Source organism: Parus major, chromosome 12 (genome assembly GCF_001522545.3).
Source record: "Parus major isolate Abel chromosome 12, Parus_major1.1, whole genome shotgun sequence".
NCBI lineage: Eukaryota > Metazoa > Chordata > Aves > Passeriformes > Paridae > Parus > Parus major.
In genome coordinates, this window is record NC_031781.1 from 17509699 (window position 1) to 17533487 (window position 23789).

Consider the following 23789-nt stretch of genomic DNA (forward strand, 5'->3'; position numbering starts at 1 on the left):
CCAAGTGACCTCAGAAGAAAAGGACATCTGCTCTACATTATTTGAAGAACACCTTCAATAAGATAATGTTGTCTAAAACCCTGCCAGGGCACTCTACAACTCAAAAAAACCCCAAAAAACACCAAAAAAAAACCCCCAAAAAAACAAACCCTACATCTACTAAAGGATGAAGTCAAATTCTCTCAGCCACCCAGCCAAGCCTTCCCTTATCTCAAGTCCTCATCAAAAGCCTTTTAGCAACACCCTCTTTTCCTACATCACAGCTTGGTGCTGTGAAACACATTCCAAATTGATGTTCTGTATCTTTATTCCAGTTTGAGGAGGCTCCAAATCCAATAGCTTTATGAGCCATGAAGGGTGGGGTAGGACACAGCACAGCCGTGGTTCTGTTGACTGGAACAATTTTCATGTTTTGATTTTTTTTTATTTTTTTTTTAACTTGCAAAAAACTACAGCAGAAAGATCAAAGCATTCAGTTCCTACTGAACGTTCCTATTAACTTCAATGGGCTTTAGATCAGGCCCTTAATGGGGTATTAATGTAATGTAAACATTTTTAAGTATTATTTTAATATTATCAGGAGCATGTTAAATGGGCTAACAAGACCCTATTTGGGTTATTCTGACAAACAAATCCTTTCCTTAGCAAGCCCTTGATTTGATTTTTCAGTGAATATAAGCTCTGTTTCCCCAAATAATCCATAATTCAGAGTTTTAATAACAGTCCTGCAATGCAAAAATTCTAAGGAACTACTTTTCTAAAACAAAGAAACCAAGCACCCACTCGAAAGAGTAAAGTATGTTTGATTTAGAGCTTTACCAGGTGAGGTGAGCTGTGCAGGAAATGCCAAAATTTTCAGTTATTTATAAATATTTTTTACAGAAATGAAGCCAGCATTTCAAAAGGCTCCTGTTAAAAAGATTTTAGAATTTAGGCATAAAGTCTAAAAATCTAAAATCACATTGGTGTCCATTGTCTGCTTTGCACTTCAGACACATCTTAAGCAAGTCCAATCAAGGGAAGTGTTTAATGTGGGAAACAGATGTAGGGGCACAAAGCATGAGCTGCATTTTTCAGCTTCATTTAATGCCTGAATCCAACCAGGAGCTGCAGCCTTCTGTGTGAACAGGTTCCACGCTGGGATCAGGAGCCTCATCCCTGGGATCCTGAGCACTCCAGCACCAGGATTCCTTCCCCCAGCTCTGGAGCAGAGCTGGACACAAAGCTGGGGCTCCTGCCCAAAACTCAGCCTTCTCCTGAGAGATTCCAACTTCCATGAGGAGCAAAATCACGGCAAGGCAAGACTTACCTTTGCTCAGAGCGGCACTTTTCCCAAGTTATAGAAACCATAACGTTACAGATCATTAAATCTGTATTTTTGGCTGAGCACGTAGGCTGGCCTGAACTTTTTAGAGGAGTTAAGCTCACGCAGCATCCTAAAACAGCACTTGAGCTTGAGCCTTCATGAAAAAACTACACAGGAAAATTGATGTAATAAATAGCTTTGGGAGGAAAAAAATACTTTTCAGCTCCCTCTTTCTTGCTCCAAAATACTCTTTCCCTTATTTTCTGTGCCAGAAAGTCTCTGCTCTCTCCTTGCCACACTCCTCTCCTTCACAAGCTATTCATGCACAAGCTTTGAAAGATAGTAAGAGACAAGCAGATTTACATCAAAAAAAATAAAGAGAGATAAGGTTGCTATGGGAATAAGAAGACAAAAACTGTTACTTAATCCAACATAAAAAGGATGAGAAGTGGAGAGAACTCGGATGGAATTGAAACTGTCACCCCAACCAATGAGGTTATGATCTGAAACAACTGCTTTTTCTCCCTCATTTCCTCTATGCTTTTATGTAATTTCATTTTCTCGTCAGAATCTCTTTACAGAATACAATATTTCATGTTCAGATTCAAAAAACTTTAAAAAATGAATTAGAAGTAATATTTTTCAATATGTTGCTCACTGCTGTCACTCACTAGGCAAACTCTTGCAAGAAGCTGAAATATGTCCCCTCTGCAGTAATGCTATGGATGCAGATGTGAAACTGGAGATGAATCTTTAGATTTTTATAGATCAATTATGCATAAAAAATAGACCCAGCCATGTAATTGTCTTACTTTTAACTACAGTCTGTGGTCTACAATGAAGTTTTACATAGGCTAGTAAGCAAATTCAGATTTAGGATTCTTCTACAGCTGCAATCAAAGGCAATTCTTGCAAACTCTGAAGGCAGAAAGAACTGTCACCACTCCCTCTCCCCAAAAAGTCACCATTACTGTCAGTAGTTTATCTCAGAAAACACTGTCTCTTATCACTGCTTGCTGGAATCGCTTCCCAGGCAGCACAAAACATCCAGGCAAGGAATGAATCTGTCCTATTTTCAAGTTGTTGATACAGGATAAATGTTTCTTCTCATTCTGAAAAGCACAGGGAAAATGTCTTTCCTTCCATTGCACACCCCCAGAGCTGCCCTGACTCAATAAATCCAGGGCTGTATGATCTCCCTACACAGCAAACCTTAAAAATTAGAAACGGGATGAAATCTTAAAATACTCAATTCACAAAGTCTCTACCAGTGGATGATCTCTGGCAACACAGACTGGAAATAATCTGGATTAATCAAGCTAAAAACTTTTCCTGGATGTGCAGCACAGCTTTGGAAGAGGAACTCTTATTTGCACCTTATTTCTCCCAAGCTATGCCCATTATCTCCAAGATGATAATTTGCCATTCAGGTGTTTACCAACAGTGAGATCTTTATGTGCCACCTCTGAGCTACAGGAGAATCCTTAACTGAATCAAACATCAGACTACCTGAGGATTTTCTTTATTGCTTCCAGAGTTATAAATAGCTGCACGAGGAATCAGGATAAAATATACACTAATTACCCTTGACTATGCAAATGAAGCTATTTTTAATTCAGGTTTAAACCATTTTCAAGTTCTCACTGCACAACAACTGCTGAAGGCAAGGCAATGCTGATCTTTCCTCTGCTTCTTGCTGCATGCAGAGCACCTTGAGTTGCACCAAAGCAGGTGCAAAGTGTGACTGCAGCTCAGTGGAGCTCAGTCTGTGAGGGTGGAAATGTACAATTTTCTGGTTATTTCAGACAGGATCCTGACACACTCCTCTGCTGTCTCTGCTGGATGGAAGTGATGCTCATTCCTCACATGGTACTTTTAAACAAAATGACACTTCAGATACAGGAACAAACCTTGATGTGGAGTTAGGATAAATGTGTCTTGACTTTTGGACTCTTTTTCACCCATACCCCCCTTGGGAACACACAAAAATTTGCAAAGTGTCTTTTTCCAGGCAATTGAAATGGAAACTTGGGTCCCCTGCACAAGCTGACAGCCCCCACACCCAAACCCAGGACTCCCCAGAACTCCTTGCACTGTGTTCCACGTTTCTGTGTCCCTGCCCGTGACAGGAGGAGGAACTGGATGATCTTTAAGGTCTCTCCCAACCCAAACCATTCTGTCATTCTCACTTTGCACCACAGGGAAAGGCTCAGTTGGCTTCAGTATGAAATTCCTCAATTTGTATCAATGCACAGCCCCTCTGTACCTCCCCTTCCTCGCTAAGGTTTTCTGGCCACATCCACAGGGTGAAACACCACAAACACTTGTAGTGGCTGCTCCAAATAAAGTGGTTTCTACACTCAAATATTGCTCCACTCAGCTCCTGAACATCTGACCCCCAACCATGCAGAAATAAAGGATGGCCAAGCACAAACACATTTACCTACACGGCATCTTCTGCTTTCTATTCCAAATCAAACGCTTGCCTACAAAAAGTTCTGCTTCCCTGCCCAGAGGCCTGGCTTTGAAATGCCTTTGATTTTCTTGAAAGACCCCTAAAAAGTCACCAAGAAAGTCATAACTCCATGTTCCATCCAAGGAGGGGAAAAACAGCATCCTCTGCTAGTCAACTGTATTTTAATATTCTGTTTATAGTTATGGAAATTTGGCTCGTTTTAGCATCAATAAGTTCTGATTGTGCTAATCAGACAAGAATATAAATGAGCTTTTATTCGCTTAGGTTTTCAAACACGTTTAGTAAATATGGTTGAGGTTAAGCTTTATACTTTACAATGCTGTGTTATTTTGTTACTGAAAAAAACAGTGTGTAAATTGTGTTCTAATCCCTGATAAACACCGATCCCTGAAATCTCACTGCTGATATGTACATCCTGTATTGGAAGAGCTAAAGGCTACTATTAACACATTTGTTATTACACAAAGAACTGAGAGGTTAATTATGGCACAAACACAGCTTTTGTCCAAGGAACTGGCGGCCATATATTTAAAATCACCAAAAATTAAAAACCTAAAGCATTCATTTTGAACACCATCATTAAGAACAACAAGAAAAATCAGAACAGTTTCTACTGAAGAGCTTTTTTTAAATACAAACTGAATTCTTCTCAGTTCTGCTGTTTTGCTGAACATCTGCCAAATTACTCAGCTTTAGATTTCAGCCAGTGTACCTTCTCTGTTTTTCAACTGTCAGTCACAGCTTTTTTAATGTGAATTTTTTAACTCCACTGTGTCCTGAGCTTCCCAAGTGAGGGGGTGGAAAGGATGGAAGCCACGAGTATTCCAACAACTTCCAGGACCTCACTCCTTCTCAAACTGTTGGCCCACACTGAAACCCAAAAAACAGCCGTGGAGAGGCTCCTGTCCTGTCCTTGTTGTGGGGCAAACTCGCTTTGTGCCAAGGGAAATCAGGGAAAGCTGGGAATCTTCAAAAGTCACTTCTTCCAAGGTGTCTGGGAAAAAAGGCTGAACTCACACAGCAAATAAACAGCCATAAACAAAATACCAGGCAGTGATCTATCTACCCCAAAAAAATCAGCAAACAGAAGTCCTAAGGCACTGGGATTTACCACAATTCCTATTAAATCAATATTTAGCTTGTGGATTGGAGTAAGTATTCCAGTAGGGATCACTATTCAATGTGCCCAAGCTCCATAACCTTTTACAAGAAATATGTTGGAATTACTTGCTCTATTGTACTGCACTTCAAAGTGCAGCAGGAAGAACTGTACAAGTACAAATGTACAGCCTTCATGCTCAGTAATATTTGCAGTAACAAAATTTTATTGCAGGATAAACCGCTTAGAAATTCCTTCTTGGTAATTTACGTGAAAATCAGAATTGCCACTAGCCAAAATTTCTCCATTCAAATGTCATCAAATCTGCAATAAGCTTAATTAATGAAGATAAAGGCAGCATTTGTCTTGTTGAAGTGAAGCATTAATTGTCTGAAGGTGAGGATTCAGCTTTAAGGTTAGACAGTATCTGCAGCACGAGGGAGCTGCTTTTCAAGAGGAGGCTTTCTCCAGCTTGAAAGATAAAGCAGAAACCAAGGAGACTCTTCAAAAGCTATTAAAGGTCTTTCTTCCAAAAGAATTTGAATATAACAGCATTTTCTGCACTTATGGAATTAAATATTTGAGCTGCTAAGAGCACGCCCAGCATGGAAACCCAGACTCCTGAAAATCCATCAACTTGGAGAAAGGATGGGATGTCAACATGGGCTTTGGATTTACATTTATATTTACAAGTTTGTATTTAGCTGACCAGAAAACACAGATTCTTATGAAGGAGACTCTTTTTTTCCCTCACCTAATTCCAAGTGAATGGATTAAGACTGTGATCACCTCACTGGGGAGCACCCAGGGCTGCTCCAGGAGGAATAAAAGCTGCAGAGGAAGGCAAGATTTACCCAGGGACACAGCAAGAGGTGAAGCTGGGTCTGCACTAAGCTCCCACCATCTGTCAGCTCACAAACACACCCAGAGCAGGCAAAATTCCTCCTTTCCCGAGCCTGGACACCAGCCTGTGCCCACCACACTGGAGACAGGCTTGGGATTATTTCAGGGCAAAGGGAAATCAAGAACAGCCTCTGCAGATTTCAGCACCTGCCCAGTTTGTGTTACCAGATCCTGACACTCCAGAGGGTCAAATTAATTGCCAAAGGGGAATCAGCTCCCCAAGTGCAATCAGGGCACTCAGGAGAGGGGAGGGAATCAGAACCTGCATCAGAATTCAGGAATCACAAACTGCAAGGAGCTTCACCTGGAATTAATCCATGACTTCACCACAGCTCACAGATGAGTTTTGCACTTCCACTGTTCACGTTGTTTCACATATTTTGCTCCTTTTTATCTTTGAGGTTGCTCTTCAGAGTAATTTCAACACAATAATGCTGAAGTTTGTGTTTTGAAATTTTGAATGAGGCAGACATTTTGAAACTACACACACACACACATATATATATATGTATTTTTTTTTGGTTTTTAATGCTCAGTAATCACCTTGCTCCCCAAATGGGCACCCAACACTTCAGAAAAAAGCAGAACTCTCAAGACTGGTTTCTCATTTTGTAACTAACTGAAGCCCAACTTTCTGTCAGTGCAATGAATCCGGGTAGTGTGGCACGAGCCATCCCAGCTGAACAATTCTGACAGTCACTGCTGGCAGAGCTGCACTTGAACATGATGGCTGGGCATGTAAAATGCACAAAAAGGAGACTACTATTAATATGCAAAAGCATTATGCATCAAAAGCCAGGCTGCCTCTGTCTGAAGGCTGTAACTCTTAATGAAAACTGAATTTGAACAAGACTAGTGAAAGATGCTATTTTTTTCTCTTACAAATGGACTTTTACCCATAAAGAAACTCCCCACCAAGGACTAAATCTGAAAAGGATATTTCTGCTTTCCTTGTGGCATGATTTAATCACAACAACAGAGCAGTAAGAACACAGAAGGTTTGTTTTCATGCTCTTTGGAAAATAAAGAAAGAATCATGCTTTCCAATTTCATAAGTCTCCTAAACTTGATACTAAAAGAGAGGAGAACTGTGAATCTGATACATGACATTGCTGTGCCTGAGGGCTTAACAGTTTATTTCTGTATTAGACTGAGAAAACAAAATGAAAAAAATGAAAATAAAAGCAATAAAAACACCTGAATTGACATAAAGAAACACATAGAATATGATCTAGTTTTAAACTCAGATGGACTGCTGAATAAGAAATTAGAAGAAAAACCTCTTTATTGGCAAATTTTAGTATAAAGTGATAAAACAGGACCAGGCTTCAATGTCCATATAGTTTTTATATATTACAGTAGTGCCTTAGCTGGGATTTTGTTTGTGGCTTTGAGGGTTTTTTGGGTTTTTTTGTTTTGTTTTTTTTTTGCCAGGGCTTGCAATGGCTGGAGGAAAAACAATATTATTTTTGTTTTTCTTGATTTAAATAAAGTGCAGCAAAGACTGTGTTAGGATATGCTGTTTGTGGTGGCAAGGAGTCAGAATTTTAGGAAAGTTAATCCAAGTGGCCCCTCCAAGTTTGAAATGTTCACTTCATCACCTGAAGGAGGAAAATTTTATGCATTTACACACAGAGTCCTCCTTGTTTCGTTTCTTTGAACTCTTTTTATTCACAGCTTTCCTTCCTCTTCAACCACCCTTGAAGAGCTCGTGGGCTCTCAGGAGGAGCTTTAAGAACACACCATCCTGGGGAGAAGGTGAGGAAAACAGAGCCTGTGCTCTGCAGGGCTGGAGCAGCCCAGGCACTGCCCAGGAGCCTCCTCCTGCTCTCCAGAGCAACAGCAAAATCAAGCCAAAACCACCAAAAGCGGCCAGAAAACGCAGCTGCCTGGCAAACTGCAGGGGAGCTTTCACACTCTCATGAGATGGAGGTTCACAAATTCCTGGCACTGCTCATCAAATTCATCCTCACCCACTCCAGATGGGATTTGCCACCCCGGCTCCCCAGCGCAGTCAGGGAGCTCAGGAGGGGTGAAGGCCCTACAGGAATCACTAGAAGTTCCACCTGGAATTAATTCATGGCTTCACCACAGCTCAGTTTTGCACTTTCAACTGATGATGTTGCTCTGTGTATTCTACTCATTTTTAACTCTGAAGTCGCTCTTCAGAGTAATTTAAACATAATAATGTTAAAGTGTGTGTTTTGAAATTCCTCTCCTAACAAGGCAGCCATTTGGAAACCCCACATACAAACATATATTTAATATTCAGTAATCACCTTTTTTTCTCCCCATGGACAAAAGGACCGTGGGATCATTAGTCATACAGATGTAATCATACTTCAGTAAACAAAAACCCAAGGGGCACTGCTTTTTTTCATTAGATCCTCTCACATTCCCCTCTTTGATGAACTATGAAGATTCACAACAGATAAAGGAAAAGCAATTCAATATAGGACACTGCAATAAGGGGCCTAGTTTGAAATACATTATCTGCAAAGACAGAGAATGTCAGGGTTTATAAGCCAAGATCAGCATCATCTCCTTTTCTGCAGCTATGATGTTATTTCATAACACTGAACTGCAGACAGCTCTTACAAGAACTGTCTTTTTGCTTATAGGCAAAGCAAAAGAAAAATGATTTTCTATGGGGAGGCAGAATACCTGCTGATCTATCTTAATAAGAGGTTAAAATAACATTCTCCAAACTGTTTGACAACTTGTTTTTACATTTACAGTGTGCTCTTACTAAAATCTGTTTTGAAATCAACTTAGCTCCAGGATTCCCAGGTGGATTTTAGCCTGCTGCTCCAAAGGTCCACTGAAGAGAGTCACACAATTGAAGCAAGCAGGTGATGTTAGCATGGAACACGTGCCCAGGCTCCAAATATCAGGAGATTTTTATCAGGATTGAGCCCTTCTGCAGAGTTTGGAAATGCTGGAAATGCTCAGTTCCTCAGATTGCATCTGGCTCAACTCTTGTCTCAGCAATGCTGACTGGGACTCCACACAACCCCCTTGGTAATTCAGCAATTCCACACTGAATCAGGGATGCACACCCCAAGCACTCCTGTCCCACCATGCCAGCTGGCTTTTAGAAACAGGAAAATCGGTTTTTTACTTGACTTCTTGCTGGTTCTCCAACCTGCCAACTCCCCGTGGCCACTGAACTGACGTCTGGCAAGTACCAGCTGCAGGGAGAGACCAGAAACTGGGGTACAGAAGGGCTGAGGATGGACACTGGTTTCACTTCCCTTTCTTTAAAGTTCTTGACTAAGCCAAAAACAAATCCTGGCCTTCTGAGCCTCCATGAAAAGCTAAATCCATCTACCCTGGAGCTGTGTGTGGGACTCCAACCCTCCTGAGCACTGCCAGGACACAAACACCGGTGACAGGAGGAAGGAGATGGAAGGAGAGGCTGGCACAGCACAGGATCAGGAGGAAATCACAGGATCAGGAGGAAATCACAGGCAGGGGACTGCCCAGGGCAGTCACAGCATTTCCCTCCATCCCCCCTGCACTGGAGTTCCTGGAAAGCAAACTCATCCATCCACAGCAGATCTTGGGGATAAACCACTCCATTTTCATGCTGCATCAAGTACAGGCACTGTCCTCCTCCCCAGAGCTGTGCTGACCGTCCTGAAGGGGAAGCACAAGGGGCATTTGGGCACTGCCCTGCTCTTGGCAGGCCTGGCAAAGCCAAGGGGCACAGAATTCACCAGAGCCAAGCCCTGAGGACAGGACAGGAGCTCCTCCTCACCCCTCACACAGCTGGCATCACTGGAAGTGAGCAAAGATCAGCACAGAAAGCCTTGTGCTGCTGTGAGAGAGACTGAGCTCAATAAGGGAAAGAAAAATGACTCTGCAGAGCTGATGTGGCAGCAGACAGGAGACCCCAACAGCAGCACCAGCTCCAAACTCTCAGAGTTGCCTGGCACAGCAAGAAAAGCAAATCTCTGCACCAATTCACCAACACCACAGCTCTGCTCCTCAGGGACAAACCTCATTCTAAAGCAGAGTTTTGAGAAAAGCTGCAGCAATCAGCCTCAGCAAGAATCTGGAATGTCCAGTGAAAGACAAACAGTGCAGCTCTTCAGTCAGAACACCTACCATGCACTGCTACCAACAGCATCCTTAATGCTTTCCAGTACCTTCTGCTTGCTCTGAAAGCACGTCCCTATGGAGCAGGGGTTCTTTTAATTCACTCACTTTTAATATTCTGCATTATTTAACACATCCATTGCATGCTTGGCTTCTAAACCCTACATAACTTGTGCATTTCAAAGCCTCTGGGTTCTCCTCCTCAAGTGCAGCTGAAACCTTGAATCTGGGAACTTATGCACAGCTCTAGAAGAGAAGTTAGAGATCATTGTTACCTGCAAGGCAGCCAACAAACGACACCAGCAACAGCTGCTCCCACAGCAGCAGCATCTTCTGTCTCCTGAATCCAGTAATTCTGGTTGTCTCAGAGGAACTGCGTGTTTAAATCTTTCAGGTGGCAAGGTTTAACCTGTTAAAAGAACAGACATAAAACTGAATCCCTTGATGGTCCTTAAGAACTGGCTTCCTTGTTAAAGCACTTTTAAATAAATACAAAGTTGGCAGATCCTTTAATGTTCCTCTTTTTTCCAGGACTTAATCCCCCAACAGAAGGGTGCATTCATATTTCACATTTTTTCACGTACATGAGGTGCTGGAAGTTTTATTCTCCAGCAGGAGCAGAGCTGACAGCTAAGTTGATTTTGCAGTTCCCACTTCCCACCAAGCTCCTGCAGTGATTTATTTGTGAGATACAGTGGATTTAAAAGAAGAGAGGATATGAAATGCAACCATACACAGTTCAGCAGCTGGACACATCTAGGAGGAGCAGCTCGTGCTGCACTTGGCCTTGTGCAAACCATGCTGGCAACACAAACCAAGTCATTTCATTAAAGCCACATCCAGCCCATCCTTTTTGTGATGTACTGGAGTGGGATGTGCTCACTGATGGCTTTTTCAGTTTTTAATTCCTCTAGTTTTAAATCCTCTTTGGAATTAAAACTTGGAATTCCACTTCTACCTTTGTCACTGGCCAGATGATGAACCCTGTGCCAAGGCCCACCAACTTTGCTATGACATTATTTAACTTGTAGTTTTTTCCTAAAGAAGCTTTACAGTAATTTTTCTTTAGTTGTAGGACAACTCTGGCCTTTGTATTTTCTGGATGTCACTTCCACAGCATCTTCTCTCTTCAGAAGAAGGGCAGACAGGCAGGACACAGCCCAGACTAAATGATTCCTTCTGGAATTAGCCTACAGATCACTGCACAGCAATATTAAGGTCAAGAAAGCAACTACTAATTCTGAGGAGCCAAATCTGAGCTGTCTGAACATGATGTTTCCATGTGAACTACCTTTTTTTTTAAACATTAGAATTAAGAGTTTAGTATTGCTGCAGAAGAAGTGTTTGAAGTCCTACCTAAGCTCCCCAGACAAAGAATTCAAACAGAGGGTCCTCTCTGATACATCCCCAACCTGTGATTAGCTAAGAGAATTTACTCTCCTTCAGAACACATCACCCTTTGCCACAAGGACAGGATTTTTCCCTCATCCTGCTATCCCTGGCTCCTGTGGGACCCCACTGTCACCTCCACACAGAGCTGGCAGTGGCATCCTCCATCCAGCGTTGAATTTCTCACTTTCTCATTTTCCCCACGTGCTCCTAAAGCAGAAAATAAGCAAATCCAACCCCTGACATCTCTATGAAGTAATAGGTATTGATCCCCCAGGAGGAACCTGCAGCCAGCAAAGCTGGCACAGAGGAAGGCTCACTGCAGAAATTCCCTGGCACCTCAGATGGGAGGAGAACTCCCCACCCCAGGGCAGCCCCTGGGTACAATTCCAGGAGCCTCACCCAGGTTCTCGCCCATCTCAGATGGAAAAATGTTGGTGATACACAGCTAAAATATTACTGGTTTCCAAAAGTGATGGAGAACAATAAATTCTGTTAATTTTGCACGGTGAAAAACTCAGAACAGCGCTTTGGCAACAGTATAATTCTTCACAGAATTACAGAATATCCTGAATTGGAAGGGACCCTCAAAGATCACAAACCCAACTCTTAGCCCTGCACAGGGCACCCTGAGGGTCACACCCTGTGCCTGAGAGCACAAACTTTTCTTTGAGCCAGAAAAGAAGTGAGGTTCTAAAGAAACCTGTTCTATGGGACCTGCAGTTCAAGGCTTTACTTTTCTCCTTTTCTGTTTGGTTTTCTGGTGTTCTTTTTTTCCTTTCCCTTTCAAAGCAAACCCACAAAAAACCCTAAACAAACAGAATCAGAACAAAACAACCCATCTAAAAAAAAAAAAGGGCAAACTGAAACAACAAAAAATAAACAAAGATACCACCAAAAAAAACCAAACAACACAAATAAAACTTCTTGCTGAAGCTGTAAGCTTGGAGTTGGCCACTCCCCACCCTGTGTTCCCAAGGGAATGTTATCCATGACATCCTCCAGCACTGGAGCATCCCAGAACAGCCCAGCTTGGGGCTGCAGAGGCAAATCCTGCTGGAGCATCACCATCCCAGCCCCTGGAATCCAGGAATTCCACAGCTGCCCCGAGCAGTGAGGGCAGCCAGAAGGGCAGGGAGGGGAGGAGATGGAGCAGGAATATTAAAGTAGGTCACTCTTGTGTGTCAGCTCTCTTACAGTCTTGCAAGAAAAAAAAAAAAATATGGAGAAGCTAAATTAATTTGGTTTTGTTCTCTAAGTGCTCTGGGCAAAGCAGAACATGATAGATCCGTTTCAGGCCAGAAAAAAACTGCTTTGGTAGAAGATAAAAAAATTTGAAAAAATGGAAAGCTTTGTATGCAGATATAAAATTGTAAAAATACATCCCATCCTCTGGCTGCACTGTATTTTAATAAATTTTAATATCTAAAGAGAGAATAGTAGCTACCAGCTAACACTGTAAGACTTAAATTACTTTAAACACTTCATTTTGCCTGTGTTCTGTAAGGTTTTGCTAATCTAGGATCTATTCCTGAATAGCACTGCTTCATTTGAAAAGCAGCACGCTTAGGAGTGCTCAGATTTCCAGCTCTAAGCCAGATAAATGCCTCCCTGTGCTCAATAATGTCTGTTCTTCACAAAGATGCAAACCCAGATGTGCACCCAAAGTATGAACTTATTGAAGTTTCTCCTCAGTTCATTGCTTTCCTATAAAGAAAAGGAGCCCCAAGTAGTTTTTCTCTGCAGAGAGGTGCATGAAGGGCTACAGAGCAGAGTTGCCCCTGGCCAAGTCAGTGGGATCAGGCAGTTTATAAACCCTTGGTCAATGCCTGGCACTGGAGAAAGCTTCTGCCTTGGAAATTGCTCCAAAAATTAAAAAAAAAATAAAATAAAAATAAAAGAATCAAATATTGAACAGCACAGCAGCTCAGCTTTGCTGTAACCTTTTCTTTCTCACTGTGATGATCTAAGAATTAAGATGTTAAAGCCCCCAAAAACATTGTATTAGAAAGGCTGCAGGGAGTTGCATTTTATAATATACATATTGCAATTATATCTCACATGGAAATAACCTGCATCATTTCAGATCCACTGCCAGTGCAGGGATCCAAAATCCAAGGACAACGCTGAGCATCCCTGTCACCTTCACAGCTCCCACACAACCCCAGCTCCTGCTCAGGTCCCAGCCACTTCCCTCTGCATTTTGTTCCCAAAATGTCCCATCTTACAAATTAAATTTTAATGTAATATTGAAATCTCCATATTAAAATATTAATAATAGTTAAATATCTATTATTACAAATGACTCTTGATATTAAGAGTCATTTCATGTCCCACTTTTACAGAAGCAAAGGAGAAGATCCACAACATCATCTGGGGGGTTTTGGAAATAAGACTTAAACTGGCTCCCCCAAAATTCAGCACTTTGTATGTGAAGGCCAGAAAAAAATAAAGCCAAACAGCACCTGGTGTGGCTGGAAAAGGTTGTGAAGAAGCAAAGTAACAGCCACAGAATATACAATCTATAGTTCTTAAATCAGAAAGCTTCCTATTGTTAGGTAGTGCTCTGATTTCAAAAGGCAAAGTTATTTCAAGGCAGTAAAAAAGCAAAGCTGTGAAGTGGTGTGAAAAACACCGGGAAAAATTAACAGATTACATTTCTGTATTATTTACTTCTTTACCTTTCAGAGAAAAGTCAATTCTCACAAGTTGCTCCAACCATTTTTTTTTTTGATGGAAACAACAGGTTATCCAGGAAAAAACCCCAAACAAACAACCAGCCAAACAAATTCAGTAGGATGGGAGCAAACACATATAAAAAACATCCAGCTTCATTTTTTTCTTCCTTTTAAATTAGCCTTGCAAGGCCTTTGAACTTTCAGATCATATAATATGGCAAGTGATGCACATGAATGTCTGAAAGAAATAAAAAGTTTGGGAAGGGTTCAAGAGTCAGTAATTTTATTCAGTGACCTTAATTTTTACTACACAGAGTCAAACATAAAAAGCAGTAGTTCCCTAAAGGTGGAATTTTTATTTCTATATATAGAACTGGAACTTGTCAGAGCTGGCTGGCAAGTTCATTTTAAATTTGGGAGTTTGAGCAGGAGGAATCTGTAGAGTCATTGTGTCTAAATTAATCAGAAATTCCTGGAACTCAGGGGAGCTATGGAGACCCAGAACTTATTTTTCTGTATTGATTATTGAAAAACCAAGTGATGTCCTGACACTAGAGGTCAGCAGATCTTTAAAGCAGGGAATTATTAAAATCTCATAAAACCATGGAATTATTTGGGTTGGGAAGGACCTTAAAGATCATCTGATTTCCACCCTGCCCTGGCAGGGACACCTTCCACCATCCCAGGCTGCTCCAAACCCTGTCCAGCCTGGCCTTGGGCACTGCCAGGGATCCAGGGATCATTCCAGGGATCCAGGGATCATTCCAGGGATCCAGGGATCATTCCAGGGATCCAGGGATCATTCCAGGGATCCAGGGGCAGCCCCAGCTGTGCCAGGGCTTCATCTGGAAAAATGAGATTTACTAAAGTCATCTCCACAAGGCAGCATGAAGAGATGAGGTGCTGAACACTCCACAAGAAGCTGAAGCAGCCTGGTTTATTCTTTTTCAGGGAGGGGAGTGATACCCATTTCTGATTTACCCTCAAAATGAAATCAGCAGCTGTGAAAAGTGACCCAACGCTCTTGGCTGGAAACACTGAGCTGGAAATGTCCCTCAGCACCAAACCCAGCCTCTGCCTCCTGCAGTCCCTTCTCCAACCTGAAAGGCACCAGGGCATTGTAGAAATATCCCCAGTTTTGCATGGGAGCTCCACACTTACCTCTCCATGGTCAATAAAAAAATACTAGAAAAATGCAACAATCCCAGGCTTTTGAAAACCCAAAGGAAAGGGAACTAAAGCCCTGTGGTTGTTCTCCATTTGTACCTGATTTATTGAGCCAATCTTTCTTTAATACCAGGTAATCTCCAGATTTTGCTTTGATACCAGCACACTTCACTTGGATCTGTGTTGAGATGAATCCAACTCAGGTATCTGCAAATATCCAGACTGTCCAATGCCACAGCTGAACACTAATTATTTACTAAAATCAAACTGGTATTTGTTTTTGTTGCACTGAAGCAGAGATGGTGCCAGCTCAAGAAGAGAATTTAGAAGGGATTTTTGCCATTTGAAGGAAAGAGTTAATTCAATTTGACATCATCCACCAGGCAGATCTAGAGAGTAAGATATCAGAGTAATTTCATGGTAGAGATTGGAAAGGCTTTGGAAAACAAAACACAGAGGCAATATTGACCAGCAGTGGCTGCACGCCTCTGAAAGAAACACAAATGCATCCACTACACCTGAAAGCTGAAAATAAAAAAAGGATTGACCAGTTAAAAGCTACAGCAGCAAGACAAAGAACAGAGTTAAAAAACCTGCTACTGTGGCCTGCTCCTGAGATAAGTTTAAAACGGTGCTCCAAGGAAAAAATGTGATTGCTCCAACTCCTTTGGGGTCTCATTAGATCCCTGTTCCATGGCAGCACATCTCATTAGGAAGCTGCTTCCCAGGTACCCCTGTGAGGTGCCCGTGGCTCTTCCTCAGCCTCCTGTCCCTGCAGGGGCACTGACAGCACACACATCCTCCTGACCAAGCTGCAAGCACAGAAACCAGCAAGGAACTGCCACAGAAACTTCTCCATTACCGAGCACTGAGCAGGATTAAAGCTCTCTCCAGCGTGCCATTAGCACAGGCCTAGTTAAAAGCATCATTTTATACAAAATTAATTTACCAACAGCTTAATATGGAAGAAGCAGCAACTGTTCTGTGGAGAGTTTTATTACGACTTCTCCTGTCTGGCTGCATTTATTGACTCTGAGGCACGGTCCCCATCCATCCCCAGCCCTTGATCCGAATCCTCCCGGAACACGATCACACAGGTGGTTCTGCTCTGCACACCATCCTCCCTGGCCTGCACTTATTCCAGTCCCTCCTTCTCCCACTGCAGCAGAGAACATTTGTAGTGATGGAGTGCCCACCCTCCCCACGTCCCCACAGTGTCACAGAACATCTCTGCTTTTCATCTCTCATTCCTCACGGCAGCCCAGCCCCTGCACAGCCCAGCACAGCTTTCTGAACTCGCTATCTGCACTTCTGCCATCTCACACACACACAACCACTCAAAACCCTCAGCTCAGCTTTACCACAGCCAGTTATTCCATCTCAACAAAAGCAGCACAGTTGCAAAAAGAAAATAATCAAGGAGTGACATTTATCTTAAATGTCCTCAGGAATCCTGCTCTGTTTTAAGACCATCAGCCTCTTTACATCTGTGCTCTGCAGCACCTGTGGGGACAGCTCAGCTCAATCCTGGGACACCCATGGCAACTCTTCGCTTTGCATCCTTCCCAAAGTATTCCAGGAAATATTTACCAGACTCTCTTTAAACTCATTTAACCAGTTATGAGATAGGATTTAAAAATAATAAGTCTGAAGCAACAGCAACTCAAAACCTGAGGGACGTTGATGGCCAATTCCCACCACAGTGACACAAATCTCGCACCTTTTGGAGCTCCTGGAAACTGTTTTTGGTGTTGATGCAGTAAAGGTGCTAGAGCAGATTAATTTTTCAGATTCAAAAAGCAGCTATTAAATTAAATCAGGATTATGCTGCCCTTTTCTGCATTACTCAGTGAAACACCCACACACTGAATCGCTCTGGAAATCTCCTTTATCTCATCTGCACACAGACTTGGTGTGCCCTGCTTAACACCAAACTCACACCCAGGCTCCAAGCAAAACCTTCATTCAGTGCCAAAATTGTACTTCCCAAACATACAGGAGGGAAGAATGTTAAAAGCCAAATATTTTCAGGCTGCAGTGTCTTGGGAAGAATTCTTTACCTGAGGCAACCCAGAATTTTGCATATTTAGCAGAAAGAAAAGTTTGAGATTCCGTACAAGCGTTAATAAAATCAAAAAGTAGATATTCATATTCACAACTCACTGCCAAAAGCCAACTTCAGCTGCTACTTTAAGTATTTCCATTTATTACTCTGTACAGATACATTTCTCTATACTTCAGTAATTATTAAATGCCTTCCCAACCCATGACAGCACAAACTTGTGCATTTAAACCCCTGCTGATTAACACAAAAATGTTAACATTGCAATGCACCCTTGATGACATGACCTGTGCTCTGCCCATTAATTCTTCCTTTCTTGGAATAACAATATTTCAAACCAATAATCAACTCGGAAATTTTATTTTTAAGTTTATTTTTTCCCCTCCAAAGAGTGACCTATCACAAATCAAGTATTTCCTCTGTTATTTTCAGGCCCCTGTTGTTGTAATTTGTATGCCTGAGGCTCTCCCCCTGTGAGTTAGCAATTCCAGACACCCTTTGGATAACATTTATGGGTCATCACCTTCAACCAGGTGTCCCAAGACAGGTACTTCCAGAGGTCAGGAATTCTGTGAACCCACATGACAGCATGTCACAAATCACTTCAAAATAAGGTAGGGCTCGAGAATTATGATAAATAAATTGAGCTGCAGGAATTTTTAAAAAAATCAAATATGAAGTTGGGTGAACTCTGGCTTGTATAGCTGCAGTGGGGGGAAAGGGTGAGACCTGGTTTTTATTTCCATAAGAGGAATGACTCTGATGTCTGTATTTGTGTTCTAAACTCCCCAGGGCTGCCAGGACTCGCTGCCAGGTACACAGGGAGCCTTGGGATGGAGGAGATGCTGCTGCTCAGTCAATTCTTAGTCCCTGAAAAGAAGGATGACCACTGGAATCAGAATGGTTTGAGCTGGGAGAGACCTTAAAGACCATCCCCATCCACCCCCCTGCCATGGCAGGGACACCTCCCACTGTCCCAGGTGCTCCAAACCCTGTCCAGCCTGGCCTTGGACACTGCCAGGGATCCAGGACAGCCCCAGCTGCTCTGGGAATTCTGTGCCAGGGCCTGCCCACCCTGCCAGGGAGGAATTTATTCCCAATATCCTGTCTATCCCTGCTCCCTGGCACTGGGAGCCATTCCCTGTGTCCTGTCCCTCCAGCCCTTGGGAATTGTCTCTCTCCAGGTTTCCTGGGGCTCCTTCAGGCCCTGCAAGGCCACCCTGAGCTCAGCCCAAAGCTTCTCCTGTCCAGGCTGAACAATGGCAGCTGTGCCAGCCTTTCCTGCCAGCAGAGCTGCTCCATCCCTCTGCTCCTCCTGGAGCCTCCTCTGGGCTCTCTGCAGCAGCTCCAGGTCCCTCCTGTGCTGGGCCCAGGCTGGGGCAGCTCTGCAGGTGGGGTCTCACCTGAGCACAGGGGCACAATCCCCCCTTTCCTGCTGGGATCAGCCCAGGGCACTTTTATGATCCATTCCTCATTCCCAGGTCCAGAACCTTTCTCAGCACAGGCAGAGCCGTCTGTGGTGAGGCACCAATGTCAGCATTTCTCTCCAAGCACCTTGGGTGCCATCCACTACAAATCACAACTTCAAAAGCCTCTTTCATCCTGCACAGTTGCCCCAATAAAAACTCATCACTTTCCACTGCATACATAATTCCTCTTTGATATTCCTTGGCCAGAACGAAGCTGCTCCGTGCCCCTCGTGGTGTCCCAGCTGGAATCAACACCCACATCCCACATGGATCCCCAGGAATGCTGATCCACGCTGGCTCCAACCAAGGGTCACCTGCAGCAATTTGTCAGCAGTTCCCTCTTCATCAAAAATTTACAGGCTGCTGAATTTCCAATGGTGCTACAGCCCACTGTAAAACTGTCTACCTCAAATGGTTATTTTTTAACCAGAATGTGCTGTTCTCTCTCGTATCTCTGCTCAAAATCACAGGATAGGGCAAGATCCTACACATGAGATGGGCTTCAAATCCCAGGAGGTAAAATTCAGGCAGATCCTGAACTGAGGCATCCAGGGAGCAAAGTGACAACAGGCCAGCAAGCACTTGAATAAACAGAACAAAAAATCCCACACAAACCTGTCCTCAACTCCCTCCCAACACCAAGACTTACAACAGATTTAAAATGAAACAACTAAACCCAACCACAGACAGCCCATTAAACACCACAAAACAGCAACACAGACACTCCACTTAAAAAGTGCTGACAGTATTACCCTGCAACTTAGAATAATGTGAAATTCAACACAAAAATACTCTCAACATCCAATTTTACATTAGCCCCGTGTTTAACTTCTCCTAAGAAGTTACTTTGATTTTCAGAGCTCCCTATTGTTGCTCTTAGTCCCAAAAATCCTCATCAGAATGAGCACTCCAGCCCACCTGGTCCCTCTCAATAAAGGGGAGACCCAAACTCCATCAGAGCAGACAGAAACAGCATTTCTAAACCACTGAATTTCCCTTACACTGACAATTTAAACTGCAACATATGAGAAAAATCATTCTGTGCTGAATACCTTTAGACACTTTGGGACTGAGAAACTCTAGAGACTTTTTAGGTTAAACAGTAAAATGTGTTGCTACCTACACATACACACACACACACACGTATTTGCAGACAGATATAAATATATATATTTGTGCATCAGTTTAATAATGTATGCTAAACAGAATGGCAGAAAAAGCTCTTCCTTCTCACCCTTTCTTTCCTCCTTCCAAGTCTCATTAATGCTCAAGTGCCTACAAGAAAATTTATTCCATTTAAATGATGTTTTTTCCTATGACCAACCCAACACAGGAAGAAATATCCCAAACACCATCACATCTTTTAAAACACCCAATCCAACCTTAAAACTTGATCTGTGCACTGCATTAGCCAGAAATTTTCCAGGAAAAAAAACCCTGTAGTTACTTCTTTGTCCCAACAGAAATTAAAAGTTAAAATTAACAGATGTGAGGATGAGAACCTGCACCTCTCCCACCCAAATGCCACCACAGCACTGGGGCTTCCCACAAAACCCTGGCCTCAACTTGGCTTTTAAATGGAAAAAGCCTCCAGGATTGCAGATTTTATACTCTTTAATAATGCATTTTAATGCAGACTTTTCTGACCAATTTACTCGAGGCAGGACAGGACAGCCTTTCCCAGCTGCCCTGCAGATGTCTGATGGATGGGTTGGTTTTATCCAGGGTTTTTAACATTAGAGAGTCTAATCCATCAAAAACTCAAACAAATAAATGTATTACATGACACAAAGGTAGATGATTGTCCCATAAATGGATCCTATACACTGTGTGAATTTGGTATTTTATTATTATATTACACTTTTGTTTCTTCCTGACCAACCTCAGTGAAATTCCCCAGACAAAAGCTGACATAAAATTGATGCTCCAGCCTAACATGCAACAGGTAAAGAAATATTTTCTCTCTGTTTAATCACAAAAGATCAATTAATTCCCAAAAGTAATAAAGAAAGATAGAAAAATGGGATACATGATTCAAGCAGGGAAGCAAACAAGAGTAATAAAGGAAAAAAATGTGAAATTTACATTTCATATACAGTTTTGCCAGCTTTTTCTTATTCTTTTCAAATATAAATATATATATATAACCTGGGAATGGAGGAGCTTGATAGAAATATTCACCAATTTCAGCAAGGAACTGAGCTTTGGGAGATATGGCCACAGGTACCCTTAATCTATCCTGTCTGTGATTATCTCCCTCCAAGTCACATGCAGGAAAATAATCCCCTGCAGCACAGAGCACTGATGTGAAAGGAAAGAAAAGCTCAAAGTCACAGCTCAATGGTTAGAGCTGAACCCATTTCAGCACTTTTTTCTCCCCTTCTACTTCTTACTTGAGACCAAGGCAGCTTAATCTGCATTGATGTCTATGAAGTTTCACTTGAAAAGTTCTTCAGTCAGAGAGAGTTTCCTCTCATATGAATAGGAATAAAATGCTCAAATATTTTTATGAAAAAGTTTCTTTTCTTTTTTTACAAAGGAAACTGAGACATTGCCTGAGAACTTGAATACTGCATTTCAGCCAAATTTCAAACCGGCAGCACAGATATTAATCAAAAAATGAGATTGCAAGAGAAAAAAAAACACCCAACCAGGAGGCAGAACAAAACCCACAGGAGACTGTGAGAAAACCATTAGGGATGTTCAGGGGATGAGTGTGGCTGATTTGTGTGCACATGCCAGGAGAGCGAGAGAATCAAACCATTTTATGATTGGTATTAATAAAAAAAAAAATTAATTTTTAAAAAATTATTTTCATTTTAATGAACACTTTGCCACCTCCTCCCACTCCTCACTTTCTCTGTGTTCTGCTGTCCACATCCTTGCTCCCCTTCATTAATCCACTTAATTCCAGCATTAGATTAGATACACATTTGCTTCATTAACTCACTGCTGGAGGAGGCCAGTAGCCAGACCCCTGTGATGGAAAGGGAAGTTCACCTCAGTTTTGTACACTCTAGATGTTATAGTTATTATTATTTGAGTATTTTCCTTGTGTCTTCAGGAGAATGAGTCTCAGCACAAGACTGTAATTTGGAAAAAACAGGAATTAGAGGTTAAATTTCACTGAATTTTCTTCCACTGACACTAAAAGATGAATGTTACAGCCCATCCCAAGATTAATGCAAGCAAATATGGCTGAGGCACCAAAAGAAGTAAAGGAAGAACCAGATTTTTTAGCCAAACAACTGTGGAACACCTCTTTTACCCTTCCCATGTAATGAGGCCTCACTTTCAGGGAGAAAAAAAAAACAAACAACCAAGTGCTTGAATTACTTAACAAGATCTCTTTAAATATCAGTACAAGGTTAGATGTGATAACGACTCCTCTGGCTTTGCTGGGCAAGTTTGACAGCTTTGATTAAAAAAAAAAAAAACACCAAAATCCCAAACAAAACTGGAAGGAGCAGAGAGCTACACCGAGATAACATTCAGTGGTGATGAAACTCAGACTATCTAAAGAACTAAAAAAAAAAAAAATAAATCAATTTCTTGACTTAGGAACTAAATTTAAATTAGGAAATCTCTGTCTGACAAAGGTCTGAAAAACATAGAAGGAAAAGAAGATGGGGAGAGAGGTTAATTGGTTTGTAAAGTATTGAAGATCCAAAATGCCCTGGCATTCTGCCCTGGCAGGAAAACAATTCTGCAGAAGGGTGATGCAGAGAGAGCCCATGGAGGGGGATGGAGAAACAAGCACCAATTCAAATTTTGAGGTTCAGGAACTCGATTTCATAATGATGATGATGATAATAATATTGTTGTGAGGTTAATTATGGCACCAAAGTGAGTTTGAGGTACAACTGGAGAAAAGTTACACTGGGAGCTTTACTAACCAAAAAGCTCCACTTCCCAAATATCACCTTCCTTCAGAGAGCAACAATTCTTTTGCAGCATGTCTAACAGGAAAGCAGCAGCAAGCCCCAGGCCTGAGAAGATGCTGTTTTTCTTTCAGATCTCCAAGGTTCACTTCATGTCTTAATGCACTTGGCGTTGCTCTCACCATTAATCGTGTACTGCAGACCAAGAGAAAGTGCTTTTCCAGAAATGACCTCAAACTAAATTCATAATTCTTTAAAAACCAATAAACCCACTGAACCAGAGAGCTCAGCCCTTCTGCAGTGGGCTACAGGCACACAAAGCTGCTTTATTCCCTTTAGCAAGATCCACTAGCACCTTGATTTAAAGCACAGGCTGGAAACTGTTTATGTGGTTTAACAGCAGCCCCGTGTTTTGAGCCAGGAAAGGAAGGAAGAGGCCAGAAGACACCAGAGGTCCTTTATAAACAGAGACTAGAGATGTCTTACATAAATTCAATCCAGCACTAAATCTGTATTTTTCTGTGCTAAAGCACAGTCCTACCTCACACTTCTTCCTGAACCTCTCAGGTCTAGGGGCAGCATCCAGCATCCCTTAACTCTTTCCAGATGTTCCCAGAGAGCTCCAGATCTTCTGCATTTCATTTTTCTGGAGTTACCATCACCAGGAGGAAAGATACTCTCTGAAGAATGGATATTTGTGTGTGTCAACACAAATGGATGGGTTCTCATCTTCCTCACAGGGAAAAGTTATTCTAAGCTGAATACAGAACTCGAGTAGCCACAGCTTTTTCACGTGGCCTGAAAGATGCTGCAGCTACTAAAATATTTGGGACACCTCTGCATCCTTCATTGTGCAGGAGAGTGAAGGTGAAAATCAGAGCCTTGAAGAACACATTGTGCCTGGCTTGAAGTGGTGCCATTAGCACAGGAACAAAGTACAAACTCATCTACGAAAAAATGCTGCACAAGTGTACTTGAAGCTGTGCCTGCAATGTGTGTTTTTAACTCAAAAAAAAAGAATTTTTATTCTACAAAGGCTTTTGGAGGCTTTAGCTTTTTTATTTTTTATTGTTTTTTTGGACTAAGCAGACCATTAAATTCACCTGACCACAATGAATCAGAGAAGCAGGATTTTTTCAAAGTCTAGTATTAAAGGAGACTTTCAAGACTTCTTTCCCATAATATTAATTGGATCTCCATATACTGAACATCGTGGAGAGGAAGAACACAACCACAGAGCTTTGCCAACTGATGACAA

General features: G+C 42.1%; 1 protein-coding gene across 1 annotated transcript in view; it reads right to left on the reverse strand.

The window, feature by feature from the left end:
- The window catches only part of LOC107210404 (contactin-3), a 92850-nt gene that overhangs the window by 59046 nt on the left and 10015 nt on the right, over window positions 1-23789 (reverse strand). The window contains exon 2 of the mRNA XM_015641192.1: window positions 10161-10294. Coding sequence (XP_015496678.1) covers window positions 10161-10215 — 55 coding nt within the window. The 5' untranslated portion in view covers window positions 10216-10294. The remainder of the gene's footprint in view (window positions 1-10160; window positions 10295-23789) is intronic.